Source organism: Poecilia reticulata, chromosome 2 (genome assembly GCF_904066995.2).
Source record: "Poecilia reticulata chromosome 2, P_reticulata-male-v2, whole genome shotgun sequence".
NCBI classification, from domain to species: Eukaryota; Metazoa; Chordata; class Actinopteri; order Cyprinodontiformes; family Poeciliidae; genus Poecilia; species Poecilia reticulata.
In genome coordinates, this window is record NC_088831.1 from 30,217,837 (window position 1) to 30,234,990 (window position 17,154).

General features: G+C 36.3%; 3 protein-coding genes across 5 annotated transcripts; 2 read left to right on the forward strand and 1 right to left on the reverse strand.

Annotated features, from left to right (window-relative positions):
* Positions 1–404: 404 nt before the first annotated feature.
* On the reverse strand, positions 405–6,428 carry mettl8 (methyltransferase 8, methylcytidine). Of its 3 annotated transcripts, XM_008399495.3 has the most exons (11): positions 6,329–6,427; positions 4,939–5,095; positions 4,707–4,798; positions 4,449–4,606; positions 4,257–4,337; positions 4,094–4,143; positions 3,400–3,460; positions 2,622–2,761; positions 1,754–1,860; positions 1,111–1,176; positions 405–705 (listed from the first exon to the last, which is right to left on the reverse strand). In XM_008399495.3, the coding sequence occupies exons 2-11, from the start codon at positions 5,088–5,090 to the stop codon at positions 551–553; spliced, it is 1,062 nt and encodes a 353-aa protein (XP_008397717.1). In that variant the 5' UTR covers positions 5,091–5,095; positions 6,329–6,427; the 3' UTR covers positions 405–550. The 3 variants fall into 3 exon arrangements, with proteins under 3 accessions (XP_008397717.1, XP_008397703.1, XP_008397710.1); XM_008399481.3 differs by having other exon boundaries at positions 4,257–4,606; positions 6,329–6,428; XM_008399488.3 differs by having other exon boundaries at positions 4,257–4,606; positions 6,252–6,372.
* dcaf17 (ddb1 and cul4 associated factor 17) lies at positions 6,388–11,686 on the forward strand. The gene is made up of 14 exons (XM_008399507.3): positions 6,388–6,533; positions 6,618–6,721; positions 7,217–7,307; positions 7,471–7,607; positions 7,702–7,780; positions 8,033–8,125; positions 8,201–8,308; positions 8,416–8,518; positions 8,655–8,794; positions 9,691–9,800; positions 9,914–9,998; positions 10,088–10,171; positions 10,918–11,073; positions 11,384–11,686. The coding sequence occupies exons 1-14, from the start codon at positions 6,405–6,407 to the stop codon at positions 11,498–11,500; spliced, it is 1,536 nt and encodes a 511-aa protein (XP_008397729.1). The 5' UTR covers positions 6,388–6,404; the 3' UTR covers positions 11,501–11,686.
* Positions 11,687–12,192: 506 nt separating this feature from the next.
* Positions 12,193–16,359, forward strand: cybrd1 (cytochrome b reductase 1). Its single transcript, XM_008399468.2, has 4 exons — positions 12,193–12,803; positions 13,938–14,146; positions 14,346–14,500; positions 14,584–16,359. Exons 1-4 carry the CDS (start codon positions 12,611–12,613, stop codon positions 14,843–14,845), a joined length of 819 nt encoding a protein of 272 aa, XP_008397690.1. The 5' UTR covers positions 12,193–12,610; the 3' UTR covers positions 14,846–16,359.
* The last annotated feature ends 795 nt before the right edge of the window (positions 16,360–17,154 follow it).

Genomic DNA, 17,154 nt, shown 5'->3' on the forward strand with positions numbered 1-17,154 from the left:
TGCAGCTGCATGTGCAGCAAAAGGTGCTTCTACATCCAAAAATTTTAATTTGGAAAATACTTTTCAAACCATGCATTTTCTTCATTCCACTTCACAATTATGCTCAGTTTTCTGTTATACTATCACAAAAATGCATAATAAAACACATTGGAGATTGTGATTGTAGTGTGGGCATGAATGCATAACACTATTATTATTATTATTATTAAAGAGCAAAATTTAACAAGGTTAAATAGTAGGCCGACAGTAAAATCAGTCAGTTGTTCCAATCTGATTAGGTTACTTAAACCTAAATTTTCTAACCACTCTTGTAATGTATATTAGGTGGACATAAATCCAATCACTCTAACTAAGCTGTCTTACAAGAGCCGTGCTATTAATACAGTAAGATGAAAAGACAACAGTATGTTTAATTTGTTTATTTTACTTATTTTGCTGCAGCTGAAAATTTACATTAAAAAATTAAAACATTTTATAACCGAATAGAGATTTAAATAGTACAAAACCCATATAAAAAACACACAAATGCACAGCTGTGCTATTGGGGCTTCTAGGACGGCAATGGTACAGGTGGTTTCCTGTACTTGCTCTGCATCCACACCCGACGCATTGAGACTTTCTTTCCACGGTTCACTTGTAGTCGTTTGTCTTCAAGATTCTGAATTTCTTCAAGTCCAGCTTTGGAAAATAAATCATGGACCTCTTCTGTAAATGTTGCATAAAGCATAATCAGTGACCAGAGCTTTCTTTTCTTTTTTACAAAAATCATTTCCAAATTCTAATTTAATAGTCATCCAGAAATAATGTGCAATTATAATTCAGATTTTCTTAAATACAGTTTTCAAATTCTCTCTAAACTGGAGAAAAATTTTGATTTTTTTTGTGTGTGTGTGTAAAATAAGATTTTTTTGTCTGATAAATTAAAAAAAATATATAAAGTCAGAAAATATTGGAATGGATTTACATTATTCACCAGGGCAAAAAGTACACAACTGCTTGGTTCAGTAAACATCAAGCTGAGCTCGGTGTCATAAATCCTGGACACCGTCACCATCACTGTACTGTATTATGCATGAAGTGAAGCGTACATCTTTAGGTCATTACCAATACCTTTAGTAAAAAAGTAAACGCAGGTTCCATCTCCACGTGTGTAGAAATTGTCTGATAAGCATCGACCTAAATATTAGAAAAAAATAAAAAAATAATTACAGGAATGCATATGTATTTGGAAAAATATACTTCTAGGGTTCCTACACAGTCTAGAAAATCTGCAAAAGTATAAAAATTTATTTCAGTATTTTCAAGGTATGGATAAAAATAATAAATACATTTAAAAACCTGTCCTAGCCTATTACTCTAGTGTTGTGTCTATTCTTCTTTCTTACTTCCTCGTATACTTCTTTCCTCTCTCCTATTCTTTGCCACCTTGTCCTTTCATACTTCTTTTGTTTCTCCTTTTCCCCTTGCCTTGCGTTTTTCCTCCTTTCCTTCCTTGCTGGTGTCTCTCATCATTAATTAATTAATTAATTAACTCACTAATTCATTCACTCACCTTCCTTAAAACTAACTATAGGAAAATTGGCAATTTCATGGTGAACTTGTATATTTTTCTTTTTTTAAGAAGAACATTAAATGAGAAATCAGGAAATTAAGTCAGGAAAATCCTGGATTTTAAAAAAATACATAATGTGTAATAATCCTGGCATTCAAATCTGAATAAATATTTTGTTTTATTGTCAATGAGGAGCCTCACCCTTCTTAAACCTTAGCTGTGAAAGGTCATATCTCCCATAATCACGGAAGAGGAAAACTCCTCCATGCTTCAAATATGTTGAAAGTTGGTTCACAACTCTCTGCACTCTGTAAAGAAACAGAAAACAAATAATCAAATACTGTTGATTTGTAAGTGAACAGCAAATAAAAGTCAATGCAAGTGTGAACCATCAAGCAGCAACCAAGCAATGAAAACATTTAAATATACTTCTGTTCAGAAACAGCTGCTGCACAGCTCTTAAATTGTACTCCTCCTCACATTTTGTCAAATCACAACCATAAAATAGTATTTTATTATGGTAGATTTTATATGGCAGAATCACACCAAGTACAGCAGAATCCAGAAGTTGAAGGAAAACAATATGCAGGGGTTTGATTCAACAAATAAATCTGATTTGTGTCACTTGTATTTGTATCCAAGACAGTACTTATACTGTATTTTCTTACAACTTTAGGTGATGGTCTAACACAAAGTTGGCATAATTTTGAAGTGGAATAAAAAATACATAGCATGAAAAATATTTTCCAATTAAGTCTCAAAAGTATTGTCTGTATTTGTAGACCATAGTATGTAGACCACCTTTTGCTGCAGTTATAACTGCAAGTGTTTTCGGGTATTTTTCTACCAGACTGAAATATTCTATTCTTCTTTGTAAAACAGGTCAAGATAAGTCAAATCGGAGAGAATGAAGCATCTGAGAACATACATTTTAAAGTCTTCCTACAGATTCTCATTTGCATTTAGGTCTGGACTTTAACTGGACATGAAGGTGGGTTGGAGGGTTGTGAAAGGATAATGAGCAGGTCACTGATAAATAACTCTTCTTTATACTTTAATCTTCACCTACCGCTGAGGATGGATGGAGGAGAGCACAAAGACTGCTAGGATGACATCCAGGCTCTGAGGAGGGAAAGGAAAAGAGCCCACCTCCTCACAAATGTCGTGGACAAAGGCACGACACACAGAATCATCGTAGTCCGGATGGTCCTATTAGAGGGAAATAAACTGGGTCACATTCATTAAATTGTCTCTGTTCCCAAATTAATGTGGGAGATTTTCATTGGCATACAGTGTGTAAAATAAGTTTTCAACAAATCAATGTTTTTCTAAGATTAAATATGCCTGCAACAACCCAAATAATCTTCAAATACAAATAAATCAATGCAAAGTAATCAACAAATTGAGTTATGAGTAAAAAGAAAAAAAAAGAAAGTTATTCTTGTGTATGGCTCAGGTGTGATTTGGTTGCATTATTCCATGCAAACCATCTTCAAACCTTGAAGGCTCTGGGGGTGGTGTTTTTCATGCCTTCTTGTCTTCAGTTCTCATAGAGACTTCTTAATATGATACAAAACAAATCATTGACTAGGTATAGAAATGCATTGAAATTTGTAGCTCCAATGTGTCAAATATGTTCACATAATATGAATACTTTTGAAGTCCTGTTGTTCAACAAATTCAGTATTACAAGACTCTTTGAAACATACCGGTAAGTTAATCTTGGTTGATATAAACATCTCCCTCAAGTTTTAATGATGAAGTAGAAATGCATAATTGTCTGTTCATTTAGGATTCAACATCAGGTTAATATTATTACTTGGTTGTTTTACACTAATAATTTTTACCTTAACCAGCTGAATGGCACGAGGGGAGAAGTCACAGCAGTATAAAAAGGAGTCTGTGTTCCTGAGAAACAAAAGAACCAGCTCTGAAAATATCAAATAACCATAAGTGGATATGTACTGCAGCTTTGGATAACTTTGTTCCTTTGAATCAAGACTCCTTCATCACTTCAACAAAAACATAGACCTTGAAAGTTTCAGGAGTTACCTTGTTAATGTCAAAATAAAACTGGTGAACCATCCAAACATCAAAATTGGCCAAGTAACCACTGATCAGCACAGATTTTTTCCCCTTTTTTTTATAAAATATTCAAACTGAAGACTTCCACTTTTTCTGCCAGGAAACTCATCAGCAAACAGCTCATTCTTTTGATGCATTTTGTTTCGAGTTTAATTAAAATCAGATAAACTTGACGAACATATGATTTGATTCATGAATGTAAATTATATCATTATAACTTCTTTTAACATTGGACCTAATGGTTCTACCTCAGTCATGGAACATGCGGTGAATCTGTTCTCTTTCATGGTGAAAGTTTGATAAGTTTACACAAACAACATTTTGCATGTTAAAAGAAGAAAGAAAACATGAACCCAATCAGTACATCTGCAGATAAAACATTACAGTGATCAAATATCAAACATATAAATCTTTATACAAGTAATTATGTGTAAAACAGTTAAATATATGACCTACTTTATGGTATTAACAATGGGAAATACACTGTTACCAACTCCACATCCAACCTGAGAAGAGATGAAGTGACAGGCCAAGTTAAAGCAGTTAAACAACACTCTAAACATCTAAAACGAAGGAAAGGGATAAGCATAAACATGAAGAAAGTGAACATTTTTAAAACCTCCAAAATCCTGAAAGACGCATGCTGTCCAGGAAAAGGAGAGATTTGTCTGATGGTTTTATTTGGTTCTGCTGCTGCTTCCTGCAAATAAAAAGGTATCTGTTTTTGGCGGCGCTGAATGGGATCATTGTGCTGACAGTGTCCCGTTTCCCCATTAGTGCGGGAGCTACTGCTAGCTGGCTCTGCTGCTACCTGATGACTGCGGCATGCGTTTGTCCTCTTTTCTTCTGCAGATGAAGGAAGTAATTCTGGGAACTCTAAAAACAGCCACCTGCGATCTTTGAAGAATTTATCCTGGTGCGCCTCGTAAAACTGGTCCCAGTACTGGCAAGCGTCTGTGCTAAATTTACCTGAAGGAAGGAAATTGGACTAATGTTTAACTTTTTTTTCCCACATTACGTAAATAGTAATGTGATGAGGTAAATTATCATGTGGCAACTTGTACGTTACCTTGCTCTGTTAATGGAAGTCGTATACTTGAATTTTCTTCTGCCTTCTGCCGAGCAGCTTCTTGGTCCTCCTTTGTCCACTGCACATGGTCCCTAATAGTGAAAACATTAAAAAACTAAAAGAACTGTTGTCTTGATTTAAGTGCAGGATATACTAGATTTTCCTATTTTAGTGTTTGATTCATAAAGATAGACAAGAGGCTTTAGGAAGGTAAAAACAGATGGATACTGACCACATGTTGTGTTTAAAGATGTCATCGGGGTTTGTCAGAATTCGTGAACCCAAAGGAGCCGTAGGTCTTGCCTTAGTGCTCTTTAATCTCATGTAAAACCGGATGAAAGCAGAAGCTTGTTTGACCACAGAGCAGCTCCATTGTTTATGCATTTACTCTGCAAAAGGTCAGGGAGTTCAATTATGACATTTATTCTATAGTTAGAGACTGAAACAACAAAGTAATTATTAATAACAACACACATTTTTAAAATAAGGCCAGCATACATAGGCCTCACACTGAAAAATTCAACCTTTAATCTGAGCAGTTAGTATTATACAGTTAAGAAAAATAATAGAATTCCACCTTAAATAATTTTTTTTTCACAAAAGCTCAGCTGCCACACATGTAGGCACATTTCCTTTAAAATAAACATCACAGAAGCAATTTTTTTATTCATACTTTACTTTTTAAACAGACTAAGATTGAGATTTTCAGCTACAAACACTCCAGGTAGGTTTGTGGGGGGAAAAAATGGATAAGTATGTGTAAAAGCACCTCAAGGCCAGTGTTAAATATTGTGGATCTGTAACGATATGTATATTAATATTTTGCTATTTGTGAAAATGCAATTTTTTACTTGTAAAACTATAATCCATGATATTTCAGGAATTGTAAATTAATCTCATGACTTCTTATCCGTAATTAATATTAAAAAAAATTTCAGTTTGCATTGAAAAGAATGACAGATTATAAACTGTATCATGATTATTCTCAAAAGTAAAAAAGAAACCCTAATTAATGCATATAATAAATGGACGAAGTGATGTAAGCGCCCTAAAGGAAACAAAATACTGAGCAAAACATGAAAACAAGGTAATCAAAACAAAAATCAATATATTACAAAATGAGCAGAATGTAAATGGAAAATAACTTTTGTGGTGATTTGAAAGTTCACAAGAGTGTCTGACTTGTTTGTATTTTGGCTATACTTTAACACGTTTACTACAGGAAATAAGTGGATCTAATACTACTACATCGACAAACTAAAGCTAACGAATGTCGGCGCTGTGGTTTCACTCGGAAATGTTTTCTTATTTTGTCCGTAGAAGAAGACGCTTGGCAAACATGCAGCTGAACAGGCTAACGGCCAGCTAACTTCAGCACCAACCGAAAAGCGACATTAATTTCCTCAGATTAACCCGATTACCAGGTCCCTCAGACTCTGCAGATATACTATAGATATACAAATCGCTTTTTGCAAAATATCTATAATCGAGGTTTTTAGCTAAAATAAAAGCTATTTCTGATGGCTTCCTTGCTAACTTACTTACGCTGAGAACTACTGCGATCTGGGAAAGATAAGATGTGGTAAATAGCTCTTCCAGTTGGAGAACATCCCCATCCTTACCTGGTGGCTCTGGATGTCGTGTGCCGTTTGAAAGAACCTTTGGAGGCTTTAGTTTGTTGAGAAGCTCCGCCTGCAGATGGCGCCACCCCGCAGAAAGATGACTTTTAACACCGCTGATCTGCTGAACCAAAGGAGCAGAGGGATCTGGGATACTGGGACTTTACACAGATTCTGCTTGAACATCCTCAGAAGCATCACTCTTCATGTAACATAAAGCAGCACTTTAAAATTGTATCAATTCCTGCTTTCAATACATGTTTTACTATACGTAATTGTTGCCTCACTGTAGGAAAACAGGAGCTTCATTAAGGTTTGGAGCAAGACTTCAAAAACTGCAATAATGTATGAGAGTGGTAGAGTCTACTGTGATAATTACCAGAACTGCTACAGTTGGTGAGTACGGATTATTCACTTGTATTATTTACAGAATAATCTAATTTATTAAATTCAATGTTCAGACTTCAGCAATTTGATAACTGTGTCTCAAAAACATGTCAGAGAATCTGAATTTAAATATGGACAGTCTTTTACAGTCAAAGATATACCATACTTGAGTGCAGTTTTAGCTAGCAAAATTAATTACTGTTGTAAAGTAAAGCATATACCAGCAGTTACTATAGGATAAATAGGATAAATGTGTCAATTGGTCACATGTGGAGATGGCAAATAGACAATTTCTTTCCATTGTTTGGGGCTATCAACAACACTTTGCTAGAAATAATTTAAGCTTCAGAGTTCAGACACTCCATTTAAATTTTATTTGTAAGGCTTTTTGCCAGAGACTGTATTTTTACGCTTAGATTTCTCCTCAGAAAGATTAAAGCTCACTTGTCTGCTTGACTATTACTTACGTTATATTAGTATGTAACTTAAATCTTCTGATTTTAGTGTCCACGATCAGCCCCAGAATTTATACAAATTCCCAAAGAAGTCCAAACAGCAGAAGATTGAAGATGCTCTGCTTTGTCAGAGCCCTCTTGTGAGTAAAATTTAGACATATTTGTGTCCTTCATTTGTGACATGTAGCTGATTTTGCAAAGATAAACTACCTTCTATTACAACAATTTACAAGTCAACTTTAGAATTATATTTAATCAATAAAGTATATCCTGATTTTGTTGATTTTTTTTTGTTTGTTTCAGGACAAAACTTTATCCTCTCCCTCTGAACATAAACCCTGCCTCTTAGCTCTGACAGCAGATAACTGGCTCTGCCGCATTTCAGCTGAAACGGGAAAAGAACTGCAGAGAATTTATCTCTCTCCTAAATACAAGTACAGGTATATTTAACACTCAGCTCTGTGTCCTTTGATGGGTTATAATTAATTTTATTTTATAAAGGTGTATTTGAAACCTTGCATTTCTGTTTTGTAGATATCTTGCCTGGAATGTTTCACAAGAAACATTTTACATTAAATCTGTTCAGAACAAAGAAACACCCTTGTCGAGACAGGTAAAATTCTATTATTTTAAGCTAACTTGAAATATGTTGCACTTTTACAGAGACATTGAAAGCCTATATGCCTAATATAATGAGCATTTAAGCATCCTTGAGTTGTTATTCTGAAATAAATTAATCAAGAAATCAAGAAACAATAGTTTTTATGTGGTAAAGGAGTCTGCTTTAACAATTAAACATTTTTGTTTCCTTTTAATAACATATTTGACAAAGATCTATGTAGTTTTTTTGTTTTTTCTCCCGCAGGCAGGTATATCGCAGAATGGGATATACCTGCACATGGCCATTTTTCGTGTTTTCCCCTTGCAAATTGTGGGGATTTTGGAGATAAATAAAAAGGTATAGTTCATTTAATCATATAGATGTACCTGATTTTAGGATTTATGTTATAAAATGGAAATAATTTTATTTCAGGGATTTGGAAGGGGTGTTACAGATGTGATTCTGTCCCAGGGTGTCCTTGCTGTGTCTTACAGTAACAAGTCAGTGAAGCTGTACAGCCTTGAACACATTGTCAAAAGTGTATGTATGTGTTGAGCTGGAACGATCTCCATATCTCCATTAACATGCTATCTGTGAAATGTATTTATAGAATATCTTAGATGAAAAATAACTGTCTTTGTTGTTAGTGTCTAACAGAAGAGTTGACATTGGGACAGCAGAGTCCCCTGCTGGGACACAGAACCGTCGGGGACGTTCCATTTGGTATCCCGGTTAACATCCAGATCACTGGTGAGGCACTTTGACCCTGTGGCATTCCTTCATTTAGTTCTCCCTCTATTCAGCCTTTATAAACTTCAGTCCTCATTGCCATAGCAAATATTCAGAACATTTTCTTAACTTAAACACCAGTGTTTTTATTTCACAGAACCGCCACCACTTCTTTTTGAGGCATTCTCTCACAATGGTATCCAGATCGGCGCCTTCCCTTGGCACTGCATTTACACTCCACCACACAAGAAACACAGAGGGACTCACTACATCTGTTCACTCAAGGACAGCACTTTGGTAAATTTAGAGAGTTTTCTTCATCTTTGCAGGACAACGTCTGTGTTTTGGCTGATGAGCTAATGATTTGTTCATGAGTATTTGGGACAAATTATAATCATGGAACTGATTAGTGCTCTTTGAAGTACAAATTAGTTAGCTTTGAATGGTGTATCATTAGACTTTGACTAGACATAATATTTGAAAATCTTGCAATATAAAAATACTGGCTAAGTATTGCAATGGCAACATCAAATGCAACCCATTCATTCTTATGAATGCTTCCAATACTCATCTGTTGATGAATTGAACAGAGCTCTGTGAGACGTTTAACACTTCAGAGTATTTAGTAACTTAATTCTGCCTTGAACTTTGCAACCTCCTCTCAGACTTGTCTGTTGCTTTCCTTGTTTTTCATGATGATGTTTAATTTCTGATGTTCTCAAAGAACATCTGGATTTATATTGAGAGAAACACGGGTGGATAGTATTTACTAATTAGGTGACGTCTGAAGGCAAATGATTGGCCTGAATTTTATTCAGGAATATCAGATTACAGTGGACTGAATGCAAATGCACAACACACTTTTCAGTTTTTAGACAATTTATGAAACTGTAATTTTTCTTTCATGAAGCATTTTTTCACTACTCCGTGTTGGTTTTTCACATAAAATGCAAACAAATTATATTAATGTTTGCCGCTGTAGCACGACAAAATATGACTAAGTTCAAGAGGTGTGAATTAGTTTTGCAAGCGACTGATGGTAGCAAAATATTGTTGATAGAGAAAAAAGTCACAGCATGACACGCATTGTCCAATTTAAACGTGCAAGATGTTGATGCTGTGTTGGTTGAGTTTTGCCCAGCTCTGAGCTGGGTTTGCACCATGCCTTTAACTATACATCTTTGTGATATCAGGCAAAAAATGGAATCCAGAACATGAACTGCTGTTCTCTTGAGAGTGACGTCATCTTCTTTCATCCGGCCGGTTCAGGGAGAGTCATCCACATTGGACCTAACACTATAAAGTGAGTGATCTGGTCAAGGTTAACAATATAAATGGTATTATAAAACAGCATTGTTATCTCCTGTGTCTCTTACACATACTGTGTGATCAAGTATGTCTTTCCTTTTTTTGAAGTGTGCTGAAAATTATTGGTGAACTAAACAGTCCTTTGCCATCAGAGGTGCTAGAGGATTACTCTCTGACAACACATCGAAGCAACGTAGGTGTAACATTTAACATCTTTACTGTATATGAGATGTTTTATTAATACTCATGGTCTTGAGCGTTCCTGGTGTTAATGTTCTGCAGCCGCCCCCCCGTGTCACCGTCACGTCTTCAGGCCGGGCGGTGAGATCGAGATTTCAACAACTGGACGATGATCCAACGCAGGAGGTACCACTAGACTGTTCTGAGCCTTAATATAAACAAAATCGCACAGACATAGTACTTGTACTCTTGATATAACTGCCCTTGAGACCCTTCGTTTAATTTATGTGAAAACAAAAAAACATACATGTTTTTGCAATTGTTCTCGTTTAAATCTGCTTATGCAGCTTAATGCTGTTGCCATGAATCTAGAAATATATAACAGACAGCAGATTTAGCAGGCAGATATTTTACTCTGAATCAATCCCATCTGCACAAAATCTGTTTAGAGAAGAGTGAACATCCTCTGAAAACACTTACAAGTTGATGAAGGATCATCTCTAAATTAAACGTACGGTTGTCTAACACCATTAGCTGTCTGAACCAAAAAGGTTACCAGTCATACGAGCTTTATTTGTTCCAAAGCATCACATGATAAATCTGTACTTGGATGTGGATTAGACCTGGTCTGTGGTCACAGCTTTACGTCTCGTAAAATGTATTGCAGAATTTTATTTTGAAATATTAAGAATTTAGAGGTTCCTCATAACAAAAATGTAAATTAAAACATGATGTTATGGAAAATGTGTTAGGAGGCTCCGTCTATAAAAATGTGTACTGTATGGCTCCTACAACAGATCAGATACTTATAGATTTTTTGTATACGTCATTGGTAACTTTCTGTTCTTGGCTCAAACATATTGACAATATGCATAGTTTATTTGGAGCAGGTGTAAATTTGTTCAACTCAGAGCAGTCTTTTGATATTTCAGACCTTTCGGTTGCTGGAATACGAGGATGAACTCGACCTTCTGGCCATAGCGGTAACTAATGGGGAGGGCGAGGAGGGCAGAGCTCATGTCCAACTGCATGACAACCAATCAGGGCGGTTACAGCGAAAGATTGAGCTGGATGAGCCTTGGGATGAGGTTTGTAATATAAAGCAGCTTATTAATTTGACATATTTTGTGTTAATTAATCAGCCTTTTTGTTGTCAGTAGGTTCATATAAAACCTTTAAAAATAATATATACTCAATATAAATTGTTCTACGTTTGAGTAGTTTTATTACTATTATGTCCATACTTCAACAAAAGAAACTAACTATTTGGTACCGCATGACAGTAGATTGGGGAAAAATGGCTGTTAGTGGTGCAAAATGAGAACGTAGTTGGTTCCAAAGTAAAGAAATAAACATCAGGCGGTGTGTGAGTTAATGCGTTTCTGTCTTCTGTTTCAGACTTATCCACATGAGCTGTTCTTTGACAGAGACACCATTGTTCACATTGAGCAAAAGGGCAGCCAGTTCTGCTGCCATGTTTATAAACTCAGGACCATCACTAAATGTCAAAATTGACCAAATGATATTGTGATATTTTTTCCAATGTTGTAAAGTTGTTGGAAGTAGTAGTAAACTTGTGGATACTTGTATAGTTTATTTTGTCTGAATATCTTTTTTCTTTATTGTAAATTTCTGTAATCACTAACAACTACAAAAATTGTATTGTTTTTTTTACAATATTAAAATTATATACTTTTCAAAGCTGTTTCTCTCTCTTGCTTTTTCTCGTGGACTTACACATTTCATTTAGATTTTTAAAAGTAAATTTAGAAATGCTTAATTTTAATTCAAACATAAGTGCAAACAATTTCAAACAGTATTTTGCTGACTTTTTAAAAAGTTGATCAAAGTTACAGTTTAATAAATAACTGAGAGGTTTCTCTTCACTTGACGGTGATAAAACAAAGTCCTCAGTCACAGGATTCTTTAGATCCACTTCCATTATCATCTATTACATCTATTTGAAGAAACGTGTGAAGTTTAAGTTTCTGCAACTTTTAATCTCCCTTTCAGATAAATAAATATGGAGAGCTATTTAAGCCAAAATTAGATCAATAAATAAGCATACTATTATTTGACTTAATTTAGCAATAATTACATTATTTATATTAATTTAATTAATTAATTTTGGCTGTATTTTTAATTGAACTGAATAAATATATGACTTGCCAGCTGTTGGCGCCATTACCCATTGATTTACAATGAACAACTGAAACATTTTTTTAAATGATACTGATGCAACAGTTTTCATAAAATCAAATGACGCTCTGGGCAGAGAGCCATCTCTCCCCTCATAATACTAGCTTATATCGGCTTTTTTTGAAAGTTGTGTCATTCAGACTTGACTCAGTGTCTGAGGTCGGCCTTACAGAGACAAAAACATTTAACGGCTAAGTGTTCAGCTGAGGTCAGAGGATGACACAGCACAAATAGCTGCTTTTTACGGGTCCTGACTCCTCTGTAAGTACGCAAGTTACAAAACGTCGCTCCTCCAAACAGTTGCGTGCCTCCCTGTCACGTGACCGCGTTTCTTGTAGAGCAGCCCGCTTGAAATAGTTTTTGGATGCTTGAAAACAGCTGCTTGCAGTTCAGACGCGTCCTCCTCGCTGATTTTCTCGCTCACTGATGGCGATGGAGAATTTGAAGCAGTTCCTGTTCGCTCTCTCCGCTGCCGGAGCTGTCGGGTTTGTCGCCATAATATTCGTGCTGAGGTGGGTTCTCCACTTTAAGGAAGGCTTAGACTGGAACGGAGGACTGGCTGAATTCAACTGGCATCCGGTGCTGGTCGTCACAGGCTTCATTTTCCTGCAGGGCACAGGTGAGGTGGATGACTACCCTCATTCCAAGAAGTCTGAAAACAGAATGTGGCTGTTTAGGCGCCCAGAGAGGAAGTTAGTGGGGAGAAACCATGTTGAACGGGAACTGTTTATCCTCCAGAATCTTGGGGTGGGAGGGGAGAGCGGTGTTGGCAATGAATTGAAAGGAAAAAAATCTCCATGTCAATTTAACCTTTTCATACTTTGTCGTGCTTCCGCTCTAAACTTTATTTTTGGGGTTTTAAGTGGTGGATTTTAACACAAAATACACTAATTGTGAAGTGGGAGGAAACTGATGCACAGTTTTTTCACCAATAGAAATATTACTGAAAACAAAGGGACTCTGCAGTTAGGTCTGGGACAAAGTAGTTGAGAAGTTCAAAGCTGACCTAGTTTAAAAAAAAAGAGACATCTTAAGGTGTGAACATCTCACGTAGCACTTTTCAATTCATAGTTGTGTACTTAGCAAATTCAGCCTTTATGGAAAAGTGGCAAGTTTACTACAATACACAGCAAACATGTGGAAGAAAGTTCAGTGGACAGCTGATCAGTTTGAACTTATATATTTAAATGCAGGGGACTAACACTACACATTGTGCTGAACACACTGCCCTCATTGTGAAGTCAGTCTGGTAGTGGCAGCATCATGCTGTGTGGGCAGGAACAGAATGCTGGCTTGAGTTTGTGTGAAAATGGATAGAGTTAAATTTACTAAAATCCTTGAAGAAAATTTCTTCAAAGCTGCAAAGGATTTGACAAAAACCTGAAACATACAACTAAGGCTACAATGCAATTGTTTAGGTGAAAGCATATTCATGTGCTGGAATGTGGCCCAGTTAAAGACCTGTAATTGATTAAGAGTATACCTGCAGGAATGTGCCTCTTTGTGTTTGTCTATCACATAAAATCCCAATAAAATATATTGAAGTTTGTGGTTTTAATGATCCAAAATAAAAATGAAAAAAAAAAGAAAATCCTAAATGGGCATTAATAATTTTGTAAGGTAGTGTAGATCAGCAGTAGGAAGGAAGAACAATTTCACATTGTGTAGTAAGTTGCATTTTTTCTAAGTCTTAATGACTCAGCAGTCTCTATGTGGTTCAAGCACTGATGGAGCCACTGATCCTCTCTTGCAGCCATAATTGTCTACAGGCTTCCCTGGACCTGGCAGTGCAGCAAACTCATGATGAAGTTCATCCATGCAGGCTTGAACTTGACAGCCTTCATTTTCGCTGTTATTGCCATGGTGGCTGTTTTTGACTTTCACAACTCTGCCAAGATCCCCAACATGTACAGTTTGCACAGCTGGCTGGGCCTGATGGCCGTTATACTGTACGGTCTGCAGGTAAATGGACCTATTTTCATTCACAGCCTACCCAACAAAATTGATTACGACACTTAGTTTTTTTTTTGTTTTTTTTTCAGTGTTTAAGTTGCTTTATCATGCTTATGTCTTCCCCATGAAGACACGAGGATTAAAAGTTGCATGACTGAAGCATCTGATAAGCTTTTTTTTTTTTCTTCCCTTGTTCTTGAATGGGCAGCTTGTTCTCGGAGTCGGCCTATACCTGATACCAGTTACACCTGTGGCCTGGAGAGCAGCTTGTATGCCCATCCATGTCTACAGTGGTCTTTTTCTTTTCACCAGTATCATAGCAGTTGCTCTCATGGGAATAACAGAAAAACTTATCTTTGGCCTGTAAGTATTTAAGCAATTCAGATGTTTATACGTAAATATTTGCTACAAATGAGTGTAACATTATTTATTTCTCTAACATACAGGGCCAACCCAAAGTATAAAGACTCTCCCCCAGAGGCAATCTTTGTTAATGTCTTGGGACTCCTCCTGGTGGTTTTCGGGGCCCTTATTCTCTGGATTGCCACTCGAGCGTCTTGGAAACGCCCCAGTGACCAGATTGCACATTCTCTGCATACCAACAGGGGAGGTGAGGACAACAGCAAAGCTGGTCCGGCAATGTCTGAACTGGAAGATGGAGCCAGTTGTGAGACCGATGGAGATGTCAGGAAGAGGAATAGTAAATAAATCAGAGAGCTAGGCTGACAGTTTGTATCAGGAATAAAAAATTCTGTGCAAAAATCTTCAAATAACCTCTAAAGTTTCCCAGGAAATATCTGTTGAAACATACCAACATTAAAAAGTAAAAAGTACTCATAATGTTTGCAATAATTTTCAGTGTCCATCTTTCTGTTTTACATTGTCTTCATCAAGCTGTCTTATTATTTCATTAGTCAGTCTTTAGGAACCTTTCTCCAGTGTTCATGAAGGACAATCCAAATGTCTCCTTTTGGATGACAGGCTGCCCTTTATTTAGTTTATCTGTCAAGATAATTTAATGTTGATTTAATCATTTTGAGGTTGAATCACTACAGAGACCAAGCCGTGAATGACTACATTATGTTTGTTTGTTTTTTCTTTCTGTGTTTTAAGTTTTTACTGCTTTGGAAATTGGTCTAAAGTAGTTATAAGTATTATTTTTGACAGACCATAATCTGAAAAATTCCTTCCCGCATTCACATATTTATAAATTTTGACACAGCATCTGACATTAGCTTAGGCACCAAATCATTCCAGAGACACCAGCATGCTTTATTGATATCAAGCTCAGTATTGTACCTCGGCTCTAAGGTTCTGATCCCCTCCTTCCCCTCAGATTTTGTGCAAATTAAGATTTATTTTGTTGCGTGCAATTTGGTATTTTTACATTTTAGTCTTTCAACTATCAAACTGCAAAATAATTGTCAAATATCCTTTGAAAATTTGTGCATGGTAACAATAAACAAATCAAAGCTGCTATTTGCATTTAGTGAAATGACACTAAAAATCTAAAGTGGGACTCCTCCTGGTGTTTCAAGTGCCCCTAGGTGTGAGTGTGTGTGTGTGCATGGTTGTTTGTGTGTCTCTGTGTTGCCTTGCAACAGACTGGCGACCTGTCCAGGTTGACCCTGCCTCTCGCCCAGAACGTTAGCTGGAGATCGGCACCAGCAACCCTCCCGACCCCATTAAGGGACAAGGGTGTAAAGAAAGTGGATGGATGGACACTAAAAATCTGATGTGTTGAAAGCCAAGACCAATAAGATAAGGGATGTTTCAAGATTTTTGCACTGTATTATTTGACCCTGATACGTCTCTGCACAACCAACATGCAAGTCCCTGTAAATGTTTGCAACATCACAAAAAGGGACCAACTGGTAGCCCCAAGCAATGACACAAACTGAAATTATGAAGATGGTTGTATTCTTAAACCAGCATACACTGCTTAGACAATACAAACAAAAAACTTAAAATACTACTAAACTTTAAATTGTAACTTTTTTGCACACCAAAATATTATTTTAGCTTATATTTCACCAACATTTATTGTTACATGTGCATGTAAATATTGATGAGCTGTGTGGGAACAGAATGTAGATGCTCACATTGGAATAGATATGCACTGTAGGTCATAAACCCACAGTTAATTTTTTATGCTACTGTAGATGTTTTATTACTTGCCAACAACTGAGTTTTTAATAAATTTTGTACTGTTTTTTGCTTAACATGTTTTGCTTTGTATTTATTTTGTCTCTACTGTGGAATACAGTGGCTAACAAAGTGCTCACCTCATTGGATGTTTTACTCTTTACAGATCAATCATGGCTTTAAAAAATTATTTTTGACAATTGTCACAAAGACACATTTAATTTCAAAGTAAAAGCTGATTTCCACAATATTATGACAAATAAAAATGCGTAACACAAAATAAGTGCTAAAATGTTCACCCCCTTTTAAAGCGACCGACCCAATTCACCAGAGGTCCAGCCAATTGGTGCTGCTCGTCTCAGAAGGTATGAAATGGAGACCACCTGATAGTAGTATCACCTTCCAGACCAAATGCTGCACATCACCAAAAGCACACCACCCTGCTGTAGAGCATGGTGGTGGTAGCAGCAGCATCATGCTGTGGTGACGCTTCTCACCAGCAGCTCCTGGAAAGTTTGTAGAGGAAGAAGGTAAAATAAATGCTGCAAAATATGAAGAAATCCTGGAGGACAATTTGTTTCCACCTGCTACAGAACTTCGGAAAACATTTATTTTCCATCAAGACGGTGACGCCATCAGTGAGCTAAAGAGGCGAATGCTTTTTATAGACACTGATGTATAATAATAATATGGAAATAGATAGAAAATAAGTTAACCTTAGTATCAGCTTCAGTTTTTAGATTTGTGATTATTCCACTGTTTAAGGTTGCCCAAGTCAATCATTTCAATGCACATGTCTAATCAGCACTGTTATGAACCAGATGTGACGTTATATGTTCTGCAGATATTTTTTCTCTCTAAAACATATGAAA